The 24361-nt window shown below is 39.7% G+C and overlaps 1 protein-coding gene across 1 annotated transcript; it reads left to right on the plus strand.

Moving 5' to 3' along the window:
• Positions 1 to 1090: 1090 nt before the first annotated feature.
• On the plus strand, positions 1091 to 2992 carry LOC127103605 (uncharacterized). The gene is made up of 4 exons (XM_051040857.1): positions 1091 to 1735; positions 1847 to 1956; positions 2077 to 2361; positions 2494 to 2992. The coding sequence occupies exons 1-4, from the start codon at positions 1091 to 1093 to the stop codon at positions 2990 to 2992; spliced, it is 1539 nt and encodes a 512-aa protein (XP_050896814.1).
• The last annotated feature ends 21369 nt before the right edge of the window (positions 2993 to 24361 follow it).

Below are 24361 nucleotides of genomic sequence, written 5' to 3' on the forward strand. Positions count from 1 at the left end.
GTGTGGCACGACGTCTGTCTACATACAGTTATTTTTGAGTAGTTTTGCTTGTAGACAGTTTCTTTAGTTCATTACAAATAGGGGATCCCACAGAGGACTCCGGGTGTTCACTTTATACCAAAATCACTTGTAAAAAACTTCACATTCCCAGCGCGAGGAAGCAAGAGTTTTCAAGAGTGTTATGTACGTGAATCACCATATTTACTTCAATGTAACTTCCTTATTTTTCAATTGTTCCCATTGAACACTTTATTTTAATTTCGTTTACGTTTGAATTATCCTTTTATGTTGTCGTCTACGCTGTCGACACTAATTCTATTACGATAATAGAATTCACCAAAAGCGTGTTCGTTGTGTATGTCTTTTGAATGTTATAGCGTTGTCGGTCACGAGTCACCCATAGTCTATAGCATCATCATTTCGTGTGGAAAAAACCTTTTCTTGTTCAATATTTTGTCAGAAGCTGTTTCTCACAAAGTTAATAGTCCGTCGAATTGAACGAGTTACCTTGTTACATTAGCACATGTCTTAGGATCAACTGGTCGATTCTGCAAGTAACCCTTAGTTTTAAGGCTTAGGGACGACTAGCGATTATTTACCAATTTCCATAGTATACAAAATGGCACACCCGCTGGGACAAGTGCTAGTGTAGTTACGCAGTTGTATGAAACTTAGAAGTGGCAAACTATATAGTAGACCACAAGAAACTGTGAAAATGTCAAACTCCAATACGGATGAAGTGCCACAAGGGACTTTATGCACTACAGAAACAGTAATTTCACAGGTTGCAACTTTGCCTTCGTTGACAAGTGCAGCCTCAGCGATGTCGACTACATGTGCGGTTGGAGCATCAATTCCTCTACCTCCACCGGGAGGTTCAGGATCAACGATAACAACGTTCAGACCTTATGTGCCTCACTTTGGTACCACACATCCTCTTTATGGAATGCCGTATTCTTTAATGCCAGGATTTTAGTCAACATCAAGTGCAACATTGTTTTCAGACAACACTCAAAATATGAGTCCCTCCTTACAGGGATTAGCGCAAGGGGGCAATGCTCAGAATAGGAATAATACTCAAAATAGAACCATGCCGCTGTCGAATACTTCAATAGTGGCGTTGAGGCAGCAAATGGATGATAGTAATCATGAGTTGGTTAATATGTTAACTAATCAAATGGGTACAATTTTTAATCCTGTGATACAGGAATCTGCTGAAACAAATAGGCAGGTGGCTAATCAATTGACATGCTTGTGTAACTTCCTAGGGGCATCGGCTCGACAAATGGCACAAGTGGTTAGGCAAACCATTCCTGTTCAAGTAGAGATACAGGCAGTAGAAGACGAGACATTCCATGAGGGACAAATCCTTAGACCCCAGCAAAATCAAGGTGTTAAGTCAGGAGTAGCCGGACGTAACCAGATGGTGTTAGTTAACCGACATCAAGATGCTGATCAAATTGTCTATCAATGTCGGCAAGAATACTTAGCAGCGGAAAATAATTTGACAACTATTGTCGAAAGAATTATGGCTGGGAATGGTATGAGTGCCACATTGCAAAGGCCACTATATGCTTCCCCATTGGCTGAATTTATTCTCCAAACCGAGGCACCTAGAGGAATGAAGGTGCCTAAATACACTAAGTTTGGGGGAGAATCTGATGAGTCGACAATAGAACATATTGCCAGATATTTAACCGAGTCGGGAGATTTGGCTCATAATGAGTGTTTGAGAGTAAAAAACTTTCCTTCTTCTTTGACTAAGGCTGCCTTCACATGGTTCACTTCTTTGGCCCCAAATTCGATTGATTCGTGGGCCAAGTTAGAAAAGAAGTTCCATGAACAGTTTTACGAAGGGCATTCCAAAATCAGTTTGGCAGAATTGTCTAGCATTAAGAGAAGGTTTGCTGAGAGTATTGACGATTATCTGAATATATTTAGATCATTAAAGGCCAGGTGCTTTCCGCAAGTACCAGAACATGAACTTGTTCAAATGGCTGCTTGGGGGTTAGATTATTCCATTAGGAAGAAAATAGATCCAACCTTTGTAAAGAGTATGTTATAATTGGCTGATAGAGTTCGACATCTCGAACGGCTAAGGTTAGAAAAGGTTAGACACAGAAAGGCTAAGAAGGAAAAAATAGCTTTCGTCGATTTTGATGCGACAAATCCAATCTATGAGGCTGATTATGCCTCATCGACCGAATTAGAATTTGACGTGGCTGAGTTAAAGCCAGGATCTGCTTATGAGTGCCGGTTATTACTTCCTGCACAAGGGAAAAATCCTGTCGAAAACAATCTAAAATTCCCTTCAAAAACTTATACATTTAATGTGATAAAGTGTAAGGAAATTTTTGATTTGTTAGTTAAAGATGGTCAAATGGTGGTGCCATCTGGTACTAAAATACCACCATTGGAACAAAGACAAAAAATAGGATTTTGTAAGTATCATAATTATCTTGGTCATAATACCTCTAATTGTTATCTTTTCAGGGATCTGGTACAGAAAGCAATTCAAGAAGGCATGCTGAAATTTGTTGGCCGCAAAATGAAGATCGACACTGACCCTCTCCACCAGGAGGAAACTCTATTCGTTGAGCCAGTCGAGATCAACATGGTCGAGATCTCTGAATATGATGAGGCTGACATGTTAGAGGAAACTGATGAAAGCCCAGATGTCGACATAGCTGAATTTTATCCAAAGGCTGATGAAGATTTGGTAGATTTCCTGTATCGCTGCAAGAATAAGGGTTCACAAGTCTGCTTATGCCCTAGATGTGGCGCAGTCACCGACAAAGTTGCTGCTGAAAATTTCCAAAAGCTACAATTGGGAAAAAGCAAAGGAAGTGGGCTGAACATAGCACGCCAGAATGAAAGAATCCCAAGGAAAGCTGTGGAAAATGCTCAAGTAAGGCCTAGGAGCTTTGTACCATCGACAAGTGCTCCTAGAGGCACATGGATCAAGCCTCAGGGAAAACTAGAAACCCCATAAGGTGTTACTGCTGCCAAATGAGGTTTAGCAATCAACTACAGGCGTGAGTTCAAGTCTGAGAAAAGGACTCATGTTTCTGAAAATTATTTGGGGAAGAACCCCATGGCCAGAACTCAATGGAGACATTTCCAACGTCGCAGGCAGGCTGAAAGAGAGGCTGCTAGGGAAATGGCTGGAAAAGGCATGGGTCATGGGGATGATTCTGGAAAGAGAGTTGTTGTGAGGGTCGACACTGCAGCTAAAGAATGGATCAGGGAGTATGTCCGTCGACCAAGTGAAAAATGTCCTGATGAGGTTACTGATGACTTCAATTCAGAATCAGAAGCAAGTTTGGATATCTTAGTCAACGTGGTGTCAATTCTACCAGAAGAATACAATTGTGTTACTGAGGTGAAGGATTCGGTAGACGATGCAGACGCTGAAGAAATGGAGTTACATAAGCCAAGATATTACTTTGTGCTGAATGATAGTTCTGTTGAGAGCCAAGAAGCAATTTTTTAGAGGACTAAAATTACTATGAAGAGTCATTTGAAACCTCTATTGATTAGGGCTAAAGTGGAAGGTGTGACTATCAACAAAGTATTGGTAGACTCTGGCGCTACTATTAACATCATGCCACACCATATTTTGAAGAAAATTGGAAAGTATGATACTGATGTTAGATCCAACAACGTAGTCTTATCTGACTACGGGGGCAAAACAAAAAGCACCATGGGTGTGATCATGGTGAACGTCACTGTCGGCTCAATCAATAGGCCGATATTGTTCATGGTAATAGATGCCAAGACAAGTTACAATTTGCTAGTCGGAAGAGAATGGCTCCATGGTGTGGGAGCTATACCATCCTCAGCACATCAGAGATTGGTAATTTGGAGAGAAGATGGAGTGGTCGAAAACATTCAAGCTGATCAAGGCTATTTTATGGCTGACGTGAACAATGTCGGCAAGAAGGAATTTAAGAGAAAGTTGGCTAATATTTCTCCTTGTTTACCAGCTGAAGATGTGTATTCTAATCTGAGTGAAGCTTTTGTTTCCCTAACTTTGCACGAAACTCAAGGCTTCATTTGGGATGTGGAACGTTTAGAGGAACCACCATATGTAGAAATCTGACCGACAGGCTAGGGGGATGTCACTGATGATGTCTGAGCTAGAAGCTCTAAAGAGGATTTCGGCATAAGTTGCCGAGAACAAAATAAAATCAGCCCTAGAGGCTGAAGAAAACATGGATGTCGAGGCCTATGTTTTAAAGAAAGAATATATTTTGGCTATTGAGCCCAAGCCTCCAGATAAGTCAGATGTTGCTAAAGGAAACGTCAACATGCAACGTTTAGACTGCATTTACGACGATGAACCGTTAGGGTTTGAAAAAGATCCAAAGGCGCCAGAAAAGATGCGACCACAAGACCCCTTAGAAGAAGTCGACCTTGGCGAAAATGGCGACAAGAGGCCAACATTCATCAGCGTCAACATCGACAAAGAGTTAAAATCTGAGGTAATATCTCTACTTAAAGAATTTAAGGATTGTTTTGCTTGGGATTATAACGAAATGCCTGGTTTAAGTAGGGATTTGGTAGAGCTAAAACTGCCAATAAAAGCTGGAAGAAAGCCAGTAAAGCAGACGCCTAGGCGTTTTGCACCAGATATCATGGCAAAAATAAAAGCAGAGATAGAAAGGCTCCTCAAAAGAAAGTTTATACAAACTGCAAGGTATGTTGAATGGTTGGCCAATATTGTGCCAGTAATTAAAAAAAATGGGTCTTTACGAGTATGCATTGATTTTAGAGATCTAAATGCTGCTACCCCCAAAGACGAGTATGCCATGCCCGTAGCAGAAATGCTGGTCGACTCTGTCGCTGGTTTTGAATATTTAAGTATGTTAGATGGTTATTATGGATATAACCAAATTTTTATTGCAGATGAAGATGTGCCGAAGACGGCGTTTTGATGCCCAGGAGCCTTAGATACATATGAGTGGGTTGTTATGCCATTCGTCCTGAAAAATGCCAGAGCGACATATCAGAGGGTAATGAACTCAGTGTTCCATGATTTTATTGAAGATTTCATGCAAGTATACATTGATGATATCGTGATAAAATCAAATTGTCGACTTACTCGTGTCGAACATCTCCGAAAGGCCTTTGTAAGGATGAGACAATGTGGATTGATAATGAATCCATTAAAGTGTGCTTTTTGTGTGTAGGCGGGTGATTTCATTGACTTTATGGTGCATAAAAAAGGTATTGAAGTAAACCAAAGAAAAACAAAAGCCATTATGGACGTCAAGCCTCCGTCGACCAAAAAGGAACTACAATCTTTGTTTGGCAAGATAAATTTTCTTAGGAGATTTATATCCAATTTAAGTGGTAAAACTAAAGCTTTTTCACCACTCCTTCGACTGAAGAATGAGGATTTTAAGTGGCAAGAAGAGCACCAAGAGGCTTTCGACAAAATAAAGAATATTTGACTAAGCCTCCAGTACTGGCCCCTCTTGTTAGGAATAGGCCAATGAGGTTGTATATTGCAGCTTCAGAATCGACTATAGGAAGTATGTTAAGAGGATGAAAAAAGTGTCGAAAGACCTATGTATTACCTTAGTCGAATGCTTAATGATCCTGAAACTAGGTATAGTGATATAGAGAAACTATGTCTATGCCTGTATTTTGCTTGTATGAAACTAAAACAATATATTAAGCCTGTTGATGTGTATGTATCTTCTCACTCTGATATTATTAAGCACATGTTGTCTAAACCAATTTTGCATAGTCGAATTGGTAAATGGGCTTTGGTGTTAACTGAGTATTCTCAAGACATAAGAACGGATCTGGGATGGGGGGAGTCATAATTTCTCCAGATGGAATTCCAGCAGAGTTCAAATATAGAATTGAAGGAGTATGCACAAACAATGAAGCAGAATATGAATCTTTGATCACAGGACCTGAACTTCTGCTGGAATTGGGGGCAAGGAATATTGAAATTATGGGAGACTCTGAGTTAGTAATTAAACAGGTATCAAAATAATACAAGTGTGTCAAAGAAAATTTAATCATGTATTTTGTGATTACCATCAGACTACTCAAGAGGTTCGAACAAGTAAGCCTCCAGCATATACCACGGAGAGAGAACCAGAGAACAAACGATTTGGTGCAGGAAGCTTCAGGGTATAAAGCGTCGAAAGACCAGAATGAAAAAGTGGTTCAAGTAAGAGAGAAGGTACGAGCAACATTGTTATCACCATTAGATTTGTCGATAATGAAGTTAGGAGCTGTAGATAGATATCATTTTGAAATTCTAACCATCAACGACGGGGGAGAAAATGATTGGCGCAAACCGTTAGTCGATTATATACGTAATCCTATAGGGTCGACAGATTGAAAGGTAAAATATAGGGCCCTCAGCTATGTCCTGGTAAATGATGAATTATTCAAAAAGATAGTTGAAGGAGTTTTTCTAAAGTGCCTGGGAGAAAGTGAGGCATATGTGGTTGTGCTAAGTGTATATAGTGGAGCGTGTGAGGCGTATCAAGCGGGACTGAAAATGAAATGGCTTTTGATGCGCTCATGAGTTTATTAGCCTTCAATGTTGAAAGATTGCATTGAATGTGCTAAAAGTTGTCAGGAATGCCAATTGCACGGGGGCATACAGCGTATGCCTGCAAGCGAGTTGCATACAATTGTGAAGCCCTGACCTTTTCGAGGATGGGCATTAGATGTGATTAGAGAGATAAAACCAGCTTCGTCGAAACAGCAAAGGTATGTTTTGGTCGGTATCGACTATTTCACAAAATGGGTCGAAGCCGTAGCATTGACAAATATGGATCAAGAGGCTGTGATAAACTTTGTCCAAAGTCACATCATATGCAAATTTGGTATCCCAGAAACAATTCCAACCGACCAAGGGTCAGTTTTTACTGGTCGAAAAAGATGCAAGACTTTACAAAAGACATGGGAATCAAATTATTGACTTCTACCCCATATTACGCACAGGAAAATGGCCAAGTCGAAGCGGCCAATAAAGTGATCATTAGCCTAATAAAGAAGCATGTAGGCAAGAAGCCAAGAAATTGGCATAAGACATTAGATCAAGCTTTGTGGGCATGTCGAACGTCGCCAAAAGAAGCAACCGGAACAACTCCGTTTCGACTAATATATGGGCACGATGTAGTGTTACCAGTAGAGATTCAGGTTCATGCAGTCAGAATCCAGAGGCAACATGAAATACCTTCTGAAGATTATTGGAGTATGTTGGCAGAAAAACTGGTCGAGTTAGATGAGGATAGAATGTTAGCCTTGGATTCATTACAAAGGAAAAAAGAAAAAGTCGCCAGAGCCTACAATAAGAAGGTGAAGGGCAAAATGTTTGTTGTTGACGATTTAGTTTGGAGAGTGATTTTGCCTATGGATAAAAATGATAGAGTCTTGGGAAAATGGTCCCCAAATTGGGAAGGACCGTTTATGGTTTTGCAGATTTTTTCTAATAAGGCCTACGAGGTCGAAGAGTTGGCACCAGATAGACGAATCTTGAGGGTAAATGGAAAATACTTAAAAAAGTATAGGCCTCTCATTCAAGAGGTCAAGATTTCGATAGACTAAATGGTTGTCGAATATATTAGGTTGGAGAAAACTATGTTTGAAACCAGCTACAAAAGCACAGAAAATTAAACATACACAGTGCTGGGAAATAAAGTATTGGCATAAAAGTTGGCAAAAGCCATTGTTCAAATATTACATCAAAAATAAAAACGGCTAAAAGTTGTCGAATCTAGACTGAAATGAGTGAAGCTCAAGATTATAGTGCAGAGACTGAGGTTCAAAGTTGTCGGCATGGACCCTAAGCCGTTCGAGTTTCTTTTCAACGTTGGAAACTTCTTCAGCTATGGCTAAGGTATCTGTGGTGGTTTGCTCGACAGTATCTTGGGCCGGCTTCACAACCTTGTCGATAATACGGGATTCTTCCTCAGTATTTGACCCCAATTCACTGTCCAGAGCAGTAATTTGACGCCGAAGGTCATCAATTTGGAGGCGTATCTCAGCAGCTCTTCTTTGTTTGGAGGCCAATTCCTTCTTCTTCTCCTCAATCATTCCCAGCATTTTGGTGACTTCTATATCAGCTTTCATCACCAGCTCCTATTTCTCCTTCACAAAGGCCTTTGAAGTTACAATCTGGTGTTCATTTTCCCTAACATTGTCGAGATAACGCAACATGGGAACCAAAAGTTTTTCAAATGTGGCCATCACACACTTAGCATACTCAGAAAGGTGAAGCTCCTTGAGTTGGGCAAGCACATGCAAGAGTTCTGGGCCAACAGTAGGTTCACTCAGAAGCACAGGGGATAGATCCAGATTCAAGGCGTAGAAACGAACCCTATCCATCAGAGCTTTGACCTTTATTGCTTCAGGACCCATCTTCTCAGAATGGAGTTGGTGAAGCTTCTCAGAATCTGAAGAAGCATCACGTGATCTTACTAGGCTACGAAGCCTAGCAATTCCTTCTAGAGCAGAAGGCTTTATTTCCAGTGCCTGGGAAGATGAAGGGGAAGAATTTGGTAGAGGAGCAGTTTGAGGAGGCTGGATTTTTGTGATGCCAGCATTTCCTTGTCCCCTTGAATCCTGCAAAGTCAAGGAAGCTGAAGAAAGACTAGAGTCAGAACTAGTCGAACTGGAATCCATGTGCGTGGCAGGGCTAGTGACTGAACCATAATCACTATCACTAGTCTGGATAGGGGAGTAAGTGAACTCACCAGCATTGTCGATAGAGGTTTCTTGGTGAGATGGAGAAGAAGTTGTTGACAGAGGAGTATAGTCAACACCATGGTGAGGTTGCTCACCAGAAGCATCAACTTGTTTTAGAGCAAAAGGATGTTTGTAAGAAAAGTCCAGCAATTCAGGGAAAAAGATAGTAAAACAAGTGATTACCTGTGTCGGTGTAGGAAGAACAATGTCCGGATTCCCTTCCTCCAAGATAGCAGCAACAAGGATGTTGGTCAGCTTCGAAGTCCCTACAGTTGGATCAGGGACCTTATTGAGGATAGACGTGTCGACCACAATGGTGTCAGCGTCTAGAGAAGAAGGAGCCTATGTAGTGAGCATTTTGTGTTATTTTTTCTTTTTTGCTTCACCACCCGTAGAGGGAGAATCATGCTTCTTCCTTTTATGGCCCTGGTGGCCTTTGGATTTGTGGGATTGTTGAGGATATGGCCGAGTCGGCTGTGGAGTCGGCTGAAGACAGGAAGAGAGGTTATAAGCAGATATTCTAGTCAGAAGATCGGACAAGTCGACAAGAAATACCTCAGGTCATGTGGCAGTAGAACTCTTATGTTCTTTGGATTTCTTGGACTGAGGAGAAGGGACAGGTAGATCTGTCATACGTGGTTGACCCAGCACATAGGTAAAAGGTTAGAAGCCATGCATTGTTTTCTTAGAGAAATCACAGGGTTGAATGAGATTGCTGCATATAGTTGCATACTGAAGAACTGGATTTTTTCAACACTTGGGAAATGCGTTGCTCATCATCATCAGAAGACTTCTCAGGAGTAACCTGCAGGAGTGGAAATGACAGTTAAGAATATATACCAAAGTAAAAGAAAATGGCAAATCAGCCAGGTTTGAACCTGAGTCTTTTCTGTCGAAATGATAGGATCATTGACAGGAGCGGGATCCACAGGGTCTATGGGGATTGTTGTAAAGAAAACATAGAAAATCAAGTAAGCGATAAAATCAAAATAAAAAGAGGTGCTAGCTTTCTAGAAAAGTGTTACGAATTTGTGTGGTATCGGGCACTCTAACATATTGAGGATCAATATGAAGTGGCCCTGAGTAGTGGGGCAGATAATGCTCCGTCGGTACAACTCTGTTGGCCTTCTTCTTATAAGTATTTTGCACGTCTAAAAAGGGACAATAATACCAATCTGGAATTAGAGAGCCGAAGGCCAAAGCCAAGGGGCTATATGGAAAATGAGGGAATCTGATGTTTCCGAAATGAAGGGCGTAAAGATATTTGTCTTTCGCGTAACCAAGAATTTTAAGCTTTGGGATCCTGTCGGTTACCTTCTCCTTTAATTCGGCAGCAGCCTCAGAAATGGCCCGACGAAGATTATCAAGTCGATACACAACTCAGAAATATTGCTGGAAAGCTTGAATTTATTTGATATGGAGAGCCTTACACTTGGTCGATTTTGCCTGCAAATGGACAAGACCCTGAGTTAGTTCAGATAATTTGGCCTCAGGAGCACCAACGTAAGCAGCAAGATATGATTGCCACCAATCATCAAATTCTTTGTTGCAAAAGAAGGCTGGTTGAAATGGGATAGAATGGAGTCTTGGTCGTTTTGCCCAAAGGGCCTCAACATCTTCTTTGATCATATTCCAGGGCTGATCACATAGGATGTTTGTGAGTATTTAGAGAGAAGAAAACAGAGACTTGGGAACAAACTGACAAAGTCCAAACTGTCTAGCTACCAAGTTGGGTTGGTAAGCAACTAGTCCAGGGTTGACGCCGGATGTTACAGCCGACAGGAACTGGGGGACCATAAAGCGTCTCCAGATAACAAAAGTTCCATTCTTGTGCTCATCTTCGTTCGGAGGGAAATCCCTGGTGGGGCATTCAGGACCTTCAGTCCGACTAGTAAAAGGAGCCATAGAAGGGTGAAAGTCGGCGCGAGTTAAAATAATGGCAAACAAAAGGTGAAACACCTTGACATCAGGAAAGGTTTTGTCGATGGGGTCAGAGGGATCAATCGCTTCCAAAGAAGGTGTTTCTCTTCTGGGGGACACGTGACCCTTCTCATCCCATGAGACATTATATCTTTAGAAAAAGTGGCGTTGAGCCACAGTTGTAGGAACCAAAAGGGAACGTGAGCAAAGACATTCTTCTTTTTTGAGTTCTTAGGGTCAAAGAGTTTGATTTGGCATACAACTTTAGATAAAGACTCGTAAAGAGAGGCCCATATTAATTGGCCAAGAGCGATGTCACGCTGTTGGTGTAGCTGAGTTGCCAGGAGAGCAAAGTGCTTAGCTATCTGCATTGATCTAGAGCAAAACACAAAGCGAGACAGCCAAAGAGTTAGAAAGGCCACATGTTCTTTAGTGGTCACAGGGCCTAAAGATGTAGCGTAATGATCAATGAAGTTATTCTATGTCGGTTTGCGAGAATCACCAACGTCAAACCTTAGAGAGACTAGTGCTACGACTTCACAGTCGAAGACTTTGCTGGTCGGTTTTAGGCATGTAATGGAAGAAACATCTAAAAGCGTCGGTGTAATCATGCCACACTTTGTATGAAAGGAGTTGGTCGAACTTTCCCAGAATTAGAGGGAAGCCAACAACATGCCATAGGATTGAGGAGGGACACAACGGGCAATCTGCAAAAGGGTATATATATCTATTCGTTTCCAGTGGTCGTTATCTCTGCTTCTAAATGATCCATCCAAGTGCAAAACTTAGGACAGTTCTTGGGAGGAGCAGTTCTAAAGTTCCTTTCGACATAATGGAGGGAGAAAGGTTTTTGAGAAGAAACTAGAGGTTCATAAAGATGACTGGTAGGGAAAAAGGAATTTTACTTAGTTATCTCAGGTTGACGATTCTCTGGGAGTGGACCTAAGAATGCTAGAGGTTTGTCAGATAGGGAGAAAGGGATTAATACCTAAGAACGCCAGCTTTTGGCTTTTTCATCAGCGAAAGGAGGTTCAGGAACATATTCCTTGCTATCAATGGTGAGTAGTTGCGTGAGCTTCGCAGCGGAGGGAAGTGTTTTGTTTTTGCTTGAGCTGGCCATGGAAGAAGTTGAAGGTTTAAAGAAGAAAGAAGTTTGTTCGTTTTCGTTTACTGAAGCAGAGGGCGAAAAAAGGAAAGAAGGAGAAGAAACAGGGGTTTTATAAGAGTTTAAACCCTAGGAAAAGGAAAAATGGACGTTTGATTTCCTTTTTCTGATACATGTACCCATGTTCCCACATCTGCAGACACGTGGAGGCGAAGGGGCAGTCATGGGTGGAGACACGTTTTCGCCATAACGACGTGAAGTGATGGAGACGTGATCTTGTGAGTCTCGAGAGAAAAAGGAGACGTTTTTCATGATTAGATGATGTCAGCAGCGTGGGACAAACAGGTGTACCACCAAGTAGAAGTGGAAACGGTAAAGAGCAATTCGACATCTCAAAGATGCCATTATCTCATAAAAATTCGACATTCGAAAATGGCATCTCTGGGGGGAATTTTGTTACCACAAGAAATTGATAAAACATGTTGAAGGAGTAATTAATGAAAGCGCCTTATAGATTTAAGGATTATACCCAACCAAGGGGAGGTTTGAAAGAAAAGCTGAGCCCTAAACCCAATGAGTAATTAATGAAAGCGCCTTATGGATTTATGGTGTCGACATAAATACCTGAGCGGGATAAGTTTGAAATTCAAAATGACTAGCAGTTACAAGGAGAACAAGCGCCAAAGATATGAAGCAGTTTTTAGATCGTGTGGCACGACGTATATCTACAGATAGTTATTTTTGAGTAGTTTTGCTTGTAGACAGTTTCTTTAGTTCATTATAAATAGGGGATCCCACAGAGGACTCCGGGTGTTCACTTTGTACCAAAATCATTTGTAAAAAAATTCACATTCCCAGCGCGAGGAAGCAAGAGTTTTCAAGAGTGCTATGTATATGAATCACCACATTTATTTCAATGCAACTTCCTTATTTTTCAATTGTTCCCTTTGAACACTTTATTTTAATTTCGTTTATGTTTGAATTATCCTTTTATGTTGTCGTCTACGTTGTCGACACTAATTCTATTACGATAATAGAATTCACCAAAAGCATGTTCGTTGTGTATGTCTTTTGAATGTTATAATGCTATCGGTCACGAGTCACCCATAGTCTATAGCATCATCATTTCGTGTGGAAAAAACCTTTGCTTGTTCAATATTTTGTCAGAAGCCGTTTCTCACAAAGTTAATGGTCTGTCGAATTGAACGAGTTACCTTGTTACATTCGCACATGCCTTAGGATCAACTGGTCGATTCTGCAAGTAACCCTTAGTTTTAAGGCTTAGGGAGGACCAACAATTGTTAACCAATTTCCACAGTACACAACATCAAAAACTCTAAAATTCCATGGACAGTTGTCCACCATGTTGACAGAAGCGTTATCATGAGCAGGCAACATATGGGCTTTCACATTAGGTGCTCTATCCTCAAAGGCACCATACCACTCTTCACAAGATTTTGAACTTCGTATTTCAATGGATATCAGTTCTCTATATCATGACCAGGGCTCCCTGGTGAAAAGCACAATAAAGATCAGGCTTGAACCACCATGGTAGTGGCTCAGGAATTTGTGGTGAGTTTCTCAGCTGAATTAGATTTTTGAGTACCAATGACTGGTACAACTATGCATATTGTAAGACCCCAATTTTGACCCTAAGATCCCTCATGCAATTTCATCATAAGCACTAGCATTGGGATCATACCTTGGCATCCTCCTTACCCCTCTCATTGGGTTTGTTTTGGGAGAGATCACCAAGCACCATGTGATTGTATCATACTTGTATATTATCATTTTACTAACCAAATACCAAAAATATGTCTTTGCATTTGCCTAACTCTTTTGTAGGAAGGGCATGATCACATTGATTTATCAAGTCCATATCTAGGGTTTGAGGCCCTCATGACAAAAAAGCATAACCATGAATTGACCCAAGAATGATTATGAGCATCATATTTGAGTTTCATTGATTCCTACATGTTATATTGATCATGTTTTCTTCAAGATTTTGGAGGTGATTTGCCTTGGAAACCCTAGTTTGTCTGGGTATCTTGAGTAACTTCTCCAACAATCCATCTCATCAATTGATCAAATTTCTCAAGGGACACTTCAAAATACATCATCTTATGCATATATGATCTACCATGAGCCAATAAAGTCAAGAGAATTGAAGGTTAGCAAGCTGGTTGATGGTGGTTGGCAAGATGAATTCATCTGATAAAAAATGGGTCTCCTTAGACTCTATCTCCTACACTTTTCACCATATGAAAATTATTACAAGAGAAAATTTACTCTAAATTACATTCCAAACAACTTTCATGTTGATACCTAGAGCTAGTTTTTCTTGCAAAATCATTTTCTATGTTGAAACATTATAGGTCATTTTGTCTAAACCCAAATTTTAAAGTCAACTTCCCAAGGCCATAACTTGCTCAATTTTTATGAGGTGAAAGATTTCCAAGTTGAAAAATCAAATTAAATATGTATAATTCAACTTTTATGTTTGGAGTGAGAGCTAATTCAACTTTTATGAGCATGTGATATGAGGATACATTATAGGTCATTTGTGACCTATACCATTGAAGAAGAGATTTTTCCAAACTTCAAAAATGCATAACTCTATCATTATAAATCCAAATGACATGACGTTTGTAACCATTTTTAAGGTCTTTGAAAGAGATACAACTTTTATGAATACACTTTTCTCATTTGAAGCTCACATAAGAAGTTAAGCAAGATGGAATATTGAGATATATGGCTTGACACTTAGAAAATGTTTCAACATGTTGAAATTTCCCAACTTCCACCTTCAAATTCACAATGATCCAAGCTCCAAATGAAAAAATGTTCAACATCAAACTTGTTCCCCTTGATCCAATCTTTCTAAAGAACCCAAGTTCATGCATTTTGTATGAAGTTTGCTAGGGCTGCACATGGCTTTAATAGAGCTGCACCATTGGAGGAAATCAAATGCCCAAAACTCCATTTCACATCGCCTTGCCAATCAAGCATCATTTAAACTTCTGTACAGTTGTAATTGGATCAAAATGGATTGCTTCATGGGCCTGTACACGCCCATGCAAGCTTGTGCATCACATTGCCAAATTTAGCAAATTTTCAAGTGTGCAATTATGAATCCCAAATGCTATAAATACAGACCCTTGAAGCTCAATTCAAACACACCTTGCATGCCAGCTTTGCCCCCCAATTGAAACCCTCTCATTCTAAAGGAAACCCTGATAATTTTCAATCTAAAAATTGAGTTTGAATCTCAACTATTTTGAGATTTAAGAACTCCAGGATCAAAAGCCTTGCCCCATTGCTAACCACTCCCTGCAAGCTTCTCAAGTGTGATCAGATCGTGTTTGAAGCAAGCAACCTCAAGTTCTGCACAACATTGAAGGTAATTTTCAGAAAACTTAATCTATTCGATTCTCACTCAATTCTCATCAATTCTCTTGGATCTTTGGTTGTCTGAAGTCCTATCAATGTAGGCAAGAAGATTGAGTTGCTTTGAGGTCAAATTGAAGCAACTCAGTTGACACACCTCAAAATTCAACTCCTCATATCTTTTTATATATGTGGAGTTAGTTAAAATTGAGGTTAGATTTGTGCTCTACGTCATTTTTTCTTTCAGATCACATTCCCTTTTTTTATTTTGGTGATGGTTGAGGGTGGACCAGTCCGGTGAGGTCCACCGGAGAAGAAGACCGGAGTTATAGCTCCGACGGTGCGTTGGCACGTCTCCCAGCCATATGATCCTTTCAAAATGTTTTAATCCTGAGCGCTCATTGTGATTACCCTTGCTACAACGAGATGACTCGTGTGTTTGGTGGAACGCGAGTTTCAAACCACTTGATCTTCCACCTCAATTAATGAGGGAGATCAAGTGGCTCACGTTTTTTTTTATTTTATGATTTTAATTTTTATTCATTTGATTTTCATTAATTCATATTAATTTTAATATTGATCCAAAAAATATGAGAGTTTCACCAAAAAATTTCAAATATTTTCCTCTTTCATATTTTGAATTAAAATTATTTTTTGGATCATTATTAATATTTTTCATGATTTAATTGATTTTTTGATTATTTTTAATTGTTTAAAAATACTTTGAAGTCTTTAAAAATTCTGAAATTTTTTCTCCATGGTCCTTTGACCTTGTTTGACCTATGATAAATCTCATGGCCATTTCTTTGGTGTTTTGATGAGGTTTTAGGAATTTGGTAAACCATATTTAATTTAAATGCCTTATTTTAGTATTTTTAATTTGAATAAATGCCAAATAATTGTGTTGACCTATTGTAACAATTTGTGTAAGTTTGACTCATGTTGTGGGCCTTGGTCAAGGTTGATTTGACTTTGTTAAGTTAATATCATTGGATTTAGGGGATTGATGGAATGTACATTCCATCTCCCAAAATGAATGAATGATATTAATTTGGTAAAAGTCCTTCTTTGACCAATTTAAGTTTTGATCCACTCACTTCCCTCTTCATCTCATTCCCCTTCTTTATGCATTCATCTCATTTGGCCTATGATATCTCTGAGTCCTAAGGCTAGTTGGTTGCAAAATAAACATAAGTATGGATGAGATTAGGCCACCTCTTTTGCATATTATTTTTGTGTGTGGTATGTTTCATGAGCATAGTCCATTATACTATGTCTCTAACATGCATTAATACCAAATTTCTATTGCCCGACCTCAAATAGTTGTAACTTCTACATAAGTCCAATTACGATTGCTTAACATAGCACTAAATTTTTGACACAAAAGGCATAGCATTCTAGTTAGTGAGATTGTAAGTCTCCCCTCTTTCATGGTATTGTGTGGAAATTTGGCCTTTTTTTCTTCCTTTGGCTGATGTCTTGGCTCAAGGATCCATGCTTGTGATAAGTAGGTTGAGTGTTCTCCAAAGAATGACTTAAATGAAAAGAAAAAGTAAAACAATACTAACTTCTAACTTATTAACAACTAACATTTAATTTCAAGTCCTTTATTTTTATGCACTTTAATTTTTAAGTTCTATTCATTTGCCATTATTCATACCATTCTAATTGTTTATGTTAGTGCAATTTTCCCTTTGTCCATTTGGATAATATTGTGTGATATATCTTGCTTGTGTATATTTTGTTTCTTTGTGTGGTCTTGGACCATTAATGTGCATAATAAGAACAAAAACCCTAAAACACTTTTGTGTGGACTGTTGACTTGATCTTGGACAAACTGGACTTAGGATTTAGGCAACCTCCCTATGCTAAAGGACTTGGACAATGCCAACTTTTGTGAAACCAAGTGATTGTAATTTGAAACTTCATATGATACATCATTCAAGATCCCTTTGAGTTCATCTGCAACATGATCATTGTGAAGCTATTATTTTGAACCTGTGACTTGTGGAATTCATCTGCTACATGGGCTAATTTAAAGAAGATCATGAAGTGGCTAAGCTTGGATGTGGCTATCTTTATTTGATGCCTTGCTCTTCAAGTTAATATTGTATGCATTGTTTGTTGCTTGATCCAAATGTCCAAGGGAATTTGGGTTTCTATAAGACACTCTGTTCTATTGAATTGATACCCATTGGTTAGATCTTTTCAACTCTTAACTTTTAATTTTGTGCATAGGATTAGTCTCTTCATCTCCTCCCCATTTCTTTAATTTCAAAATCTCTCCCTCCTTTTTTTTAAATCTTCTTTGATTGAACTAGTTTTGTTCTAAACTTTGACCACTTTGCAAAAGATAGAAACTTTGGCCTTATGCCATTGCATTTTCAAACTTATTTTCTTAAATCAAACTTGTAAATAAACTTAACTATACCTGACTTCAAATTTTCAAAAGCCAAAAAGAACTAACTCATTCAAACCACTTTCTAGGCCTTTCTGCCTTTCAAACCTAATTTTTATTAAAAGCAATGTATCCACTTTGAAATTTGTATCATGAACTACGAGGTTTTGATCCCTCATTTTTATGTTGGTACGTAGGCACAAGTCCGAAGGTCTTGTCAAACACAAAAATATAATTAATGAGTTCTTATCTCATCCCCTCACTCTATTTATTTGTAAACATCAATTTTGTACAAAATACATATGCATACAAAAAAGGGGTCCCTAGGAGTACCTAGGACACTTTGGGTGCTAACACCTTCCCTCTGTGTAAACAACCCCCTTACCTGTAATCTCTTACATTTTATTAGTTTTGATTTGAAAACTTCTTATTTTTGGGTTTTGTTCGTACTTTTCCCATTTCCCTTGGAAACAATAAAAGCGCGGCGGCGACTATGGTTTTATTGATGTCTTGCTAATCCATAGCTTGATGATCATGAATTTACCGCTACAGAAATTAAGTGGAGACTCTGCTGGGGAGTAGTCTCTAGTGGGTTTAGCCTACTTTTTTGTGTTTGTATAATTGTATATATGTGATGTATGTATATTTGTGTGATATAATCTGCTTGTTGTGCTTGGTGATCTCTGAGTGGTGAGATAAGTTATGTAGGAAGAGAAGTAAAAGATTGTGCATGCTTGGCATAATGTGCATAGGAAGAGAAGATCCGAGCTTGGTCCGTACAATCGTGTAGCTTTGGAAGCTTACACTCTTTGGGTGAAGAAGAGAGCTTTGGAGTTTAAGATTCCTTATACTTGTAAGAGACCTATGTCTATGGTTGTGGTTGAGCCATTAACTATCCCTAACCAAGATATAGAGGAGTTGGAAGACGCACTCGCCAAGATGAAGCAAGAGAAGGTTATGTGGGAAGAGCATTTTCGTGCTTTGAGCAAGAAGCACGAAGAGTTGTTGTTGGAGTATAAATACAAAGATGCACTTATTGAGATACTTGAAGACCGAGTGACAAAGAGACAGAGAGAGCCTGAGGTTTCATCTTCCTCTAGCACGCCTTAGCCTTCTGTTGCTTGGAAGAAGATTATTGATCAGCTTGTCATCGAGAAGACTCAGATGAATGCTTCTTTTGAGACCGAGATTTGACGCATTCGAAGGTAGTACGCGCCTTCAGCCAGATCTTCTGACATTGTTGTAAGGGATCCTTAGGATGACTAGTCTCCTTTTCTCTTGTAATTTTTATTTGGTTTCTGAAATTGTACTAAGTGTAACCCTTCCAATTATATAAATAAAAAGAGTTTTTTTGGTCATATAAAATTGTTGCAATCATATATCTATTTGCAAATGATATAGTAAGTTCCCTGAAAATAAAAATAAACAAACAAGCATTGCATTTCATGCATCATTTGCATAAGCAGGTTTCTCTTTCGCCAGATGACTCATTGGTGTTTCTTTTGTGTTTCAGCCAAGCTGACTCATTAGTACAACACTCATGCCAATCATCTAAGAATCATGGAACATCTCGAGCAAGAGAACAGAGAACTGAAGGATGAGATTGCCCGACTGACTGCCATGATGGAGTCAGTGCTAGCTGCCCAGAGCCAATCTTCTCCAACGCCTGCAACTCCTCCTCCGAGGACTGTTATTTCAGACGTGGCTACCTCTACCATGCCTGCTGCTGCTCACTTTGCGCCTACTAGGTCTTCCGGATTCCCTTGGGGAATGTCGCCAAATTTTATGCCTGAAGGCTTTGCGCCTACCTTTGCTTCCATGCTGGCATCTAGCTCAGTGATATCTGTGCCACCTCCCGTTGTGCACACCTTACCTCGTGTAGAGGACACCATTTATCACTCTGAAGCCGTCTGAGGTCCGGATGTTTACGAGAAAATTGACGAAATGAAGGATCAGTTTCTTGAGTTGCGCAAGGAATTGAAGACACTAAGGGGTAAGGATTTGTTTGGGAAAAGTGCTGCTTAGTTATGTTTAGTGCCAAATGTGAAGATGCTGGTGAAGTTCAAAGTGCCTGAATTTGAAAAGTATAAAGGGAACACATGTCCACTCAATCATCTAGTGATGTATGTCCACAAGATGTCTACCCAAACTGACAACAATCAACTGTTAATTCACTACTTCCAAGACAATTTAATCGGTGCTGCGCTCCGTTGGTATATGGGGTTGGACAGTGCAAGCATTCACACTTTCAATGACTTAGGGGAGGCTTTTCTCAAGCAATATAAGTACAATGTAGATATGGCGCCTGATAGAGACCAACTGAGGTCTATGTCTCAGAAGGATAAAGAGACATGCAAAGAGTACGCGCAAAGATGGAGGGAATTGGCTTCTCAGATCACTCCTCCCTTGGAGGAGAAAGAAATGACAAAGATCTTTCTGAAAACCCCGAGTTCATTTTACTATAAACGTATGATTGCTAGTGCCCCCGGTGACTTTACCTAAATGGTAAACATGGGGATGTGGCTTGAGGAAGGTGCCTGAGAAGGACGTTTGTCAAAAGATGAAGCATCGTCAAGTAAGAGGTATGGCAGTAGCTTTGGGAATAAGAAAGACAGTGAAGCTAATGCAGTAATCAGTGGGAGGCAGAGAAGGCCTCAGATCAGGAAGAGTCAACCACCCCGTCAACATCATTATCCAGTATCTTTAGTTATCCTTGTATTCTCTAATAATCAATCAGTACCAATTCAACAACAACAACGTCAACAACAACAATCGCAACAACGAGCAATCACCTACAACAACAACAATATCAACAGTCATCATCAACAAAACTTCGAGAGGAAGAAGGTCTCTTTTGACCCAATTCCTATGTCATACGCAAAACTCTATCCATCTTTGGTTCTCAAGAACCTAATCCAACCAAGAAACTCGTCGCAAATTCCAGAACCACTTCCATGGTGGTATAAACCTGAACTCTGTTGTGCTTTTCATCAAGGGGCACCCGGACATGATATAGAAAATTTCTATCCACTCAAGTATGAGGTTCAAAAGCTGATGAAGAGTGGAATGGTGTCCTTTGAGGACCGTATATCAAACGTGAAAGAAAATCCATTACCCGCCCATGGAAATTCTTCTGTTAATATGGTGGATGGTTGTCCTAGTGAGTTTAAGGTTTTTGATGTTCGTTTTATCCGGAGATCCTTAGAGCAGATGCATAAGGATATTTGCTTGGTGAGTGATTGTGAGCATGACCATGATGGTTGTGTTGTTTGCAGTATTAATTCAAGAGGTTGGAGTGTTGTAAAAAGGGACATCCAACGACTGATGGATGAAGGCATGATTCAGATTGTTCAATCTCGTCATCAACAACAGTAACAATGTCAACAATAGATCAATATCGTTGTTGGTTATACGGTTAGCGGGTCCAGTCCCGTATTCATCTGATAAAGTTGTTCCGTATCAGTATAATGCTACAATGGTGAAGGATGGTCAAGAGGTCCCGTTGCCTATGACCAGTTCTATGGTGAGCATTGATGATGTTACCAAGGTGACCCGAAGTGGTCGTGTGTTTGGACCAGTGTTCCCAAAGGATAAAGAAGAATCAGTTGTTAGTAAGAAGGTAGAAGTGCTTGTTGTGGATCCGATTAGTGCTTCAAAAGGTAAGTCTGGTGAATCTAGTGATTTGAAGGCTAACGATGATGATGAGGTACTTCGGTTGATCAAGAGAAGTGAGTTTAATATGGTGGAGCAGCTACTCCAAACCCCCTCAAAGATCTCAGTGTTGTCTCTGCTCATGAACTCAGAAGCGCACAGAGAAGCACTACAGAAAGTTCTCGAGCAAGCTTTTATGGAACATGATGTTACAATGAATCATTTTGATCATATTGTGGCTAACATCACTTCCTGCAACAATCTCAGCTTTTGTGATGAAGAACTCCCTAAGGAGGACAAAAATCATAACTTGGCTTTGCATATCTCTATGAACTACAAAGATAATGCTTTGTTGAATGTGCTTGTTGACATCAGGTCTTTGTTGAATGTACTGCCAAAGTCAACATTGTCAAAGCTATCATATCAAGGAGCGCCTATGAGGTGTAGCGATGTAATCGTCAAAGCTTTTGATGGTTCACACAAAACAGTGATAGGTGAAGTGGACCTTCTAGTTAAGATAGGTCTGAGTGACTTCCAGATTACTTTTCAAGTAATCGATATCCACTCGGCCTACAGTTGCTTGTTGGGAAGGCCATGGATCCATGAGGCAGGAGCTGTTACCTCCACATTGCATAAGAAGCTCAAATTTATGAAGAATGGGAAGCTTGTAATCATTGGCGGGGAGAAGGCACTGTTGGTTTTCCACCTGTCATCTTTATCTTATGTTGAAGCTGAGGATGAGGTTGGAACTCCATTCCAAGCCTTATCTATTGCTTCTGAAAAGAGAGTTGGGGCACCTATTTCCTTGTTGAAGGACGCAAAGAAGATTGTTGAAGAAGGCAATGTTGATCAGTGGGGGCGCATGGTAGAGGTCTCCAACAACAAAGGCAGAACCAGTATGGGTTTTCAGCGAGGTTCATCAACTGTAAGGTCTGAAGATATGCAACTTAGCTTCCGTAGCGGAGGGTTCATTCATGGCAATGAACAACACTTAGCTGTTGTGCTATAGGATGACAAAAAGGAAGACTACACCAATTTTATGACGCATGGAAACGCTTGCAACAATTGGACTGCTGTTGATGTTCCTATTATTTTGCATCGATCTAAGTAATTACTTTTATATGTTTTCAAAATCCTTCTCTTATGCCTAAGGGAGAGGCAGACATTATTTGGGCATTTTCAAATTGAGCATTAATAAAATTAATTCTATTCATCCACATCCATGATGTTTGTTTTTACTTTTTGCTTTATTCTGAAAATGGTAATCACAAAAAACATAAATAAACAATATAATTGTCTGTATACATAATATTTGGTCACAAATTCACTTCTCTAAAATCAAAATATCAAATCGTTATGCAGGTTGTTTCCTAACCCCATTGAATACATTAATCCTTCTCCTTCTCCAAATTTTGAATTCCCTGTGTTTGAGGCCAAGGAGGAAAGTGATGAAGAAATGAGTGATAAATTATCTTGTCTTCTTGAGCATGATGAAAAAGCCATTCAGCCGTTCGAAGAGCAGATTGAGTTAGTCAACTTGGGTTCCGAGGATGATGTGAAGGAAGTCAAGATTGGGTCTCAAATGTGTCCAGATGCGAAGAAGGGGTTGATTGATCTTCTTTGAGAGTATCCATATGTGTTTGCTTGGTCCTATCAAGACATGTCTGGGTTGGATTCTAAGATTGTGGAGCATAGATTTTCGTTGAAGCCAGAATGCCCGTCAGTCAAGCAGAAGTTGAGAAGAACGCATCCTGATATGGCAATGAAGATCAAAGAAGAAGTGCAAAAGTAGATTGCTGCTGGTTTCCTTGTGACCGCGGAGTATCCACAATGGGTGGCCAATATTGTGCCTGTGCCGAAGAAATATGGAAAAGTCCACGTGTGTGTCGATTATAGAGATTTGAGTAAAGTCAGTCCGAAAGATGATTTCCCTCTGCCACACATTGATATGTTAGTGGACAATACTGCTAAATTCAAAGTCTTTTCGTTTATGGATGGATTTTCCGGATATAATCATATCAAGATGGCACCCGAAGATATGGAGAAGACCATATTCGTTACACCTTGGGGAACATTATGTTATAGAGTGATGCCTTTTGGTTTAAAGAATGTTGGCGCAACTTACCAAAGAGCAATGACTACTCTTTTTCATGATATGATGCATAAAGAGATTGAATTTTATGTCGATGACATGATTGCTAAATCAATTGATGAAAAGGAGCATGTTGAGCATTTTTTGAAGTTATTCCAGCATTTGAGGAAGTATAAACTCCGCCTGAATCCCAATAAATGTACTTTTGGTGTTCGCTTTGGTAAGTTGTTGGGCTTTATTGTCAGCGAGAAGGGTATTGAAGTTCATTATGCCAAGTTCAAAGAAATACAAGAAATGCCTACGCCCAAAATTGAGAAGCAAGTCAGAGGGTTTCTCGGCCACTTGAATTATATCTCAACATTCATTCCACACATGATTGCCACATGTGTGCCTATATTCAAGCTTCTTCGGAAAGATCAGTCTTGTGATTGGACCGAAGACTTCCAGAAAGCTTTTGATAGTATCAAGGAATATTTGCTTCTCTGTGCGCTTCAGAATTCATGCTCAACATCATGCTCAACATAGGCATGTTACAACACTTTCTACAATGCTTCTCTGTGCGCTTCAAAATTCATTAGCAATGATAACACATAAATTTTTGACAGCGTTTAGAGCAGCTGCTCCACAATGTTTAATTCACTTCTCCTGATTAACCTTAACACTTCATCATCGTTAGTATTCCAATTTTTGGATTCACCAGACTGACACATTGGAGCACTAATCGGATTCACTACAGGAACTTTTGGCTTCTTCCCTACGGAAACATCTCCCACACTCTTAGGAAAAACCGGACTGAACACACGACCACTACGGGTTACCTTTGCAATATCTGCAATATTTACCATGATTCTGCAACTGGTAGAGGAACCTCTTGATCGTTCTTTATCATAGTGGTATTAGACTGATATGGCACAGCTTTATCGGATGCATAAGGGACAGAGCCCGCTAACCGTATAACCAACGGCGATACCGATCTATTAACATTATTATTATCAAACTACATGAATACCCGCTCAGGGGTCTTGAACACCGACATAATGACATTCACATCATCCCCCATATCCCTCGACTGTTGAATCTGGATTAC

The sequence above is a fragment of the Lathyrus oleraceus genome, chromosome 7, assembly GCF_024323335.1.
Source record: "Lathyrus oleraceus cultivar Zhongwan6 chromosome 7, CAAS_Psat_ZW6_1.0, whole genome shotgun sequence".
Lineage (NCBI taxonomy): Eukaryota > Viridiplantae > Streptophyta > Magnoliopsida > Fabales > Fabaceae > Lathyrus > Lathyrus oleraceus.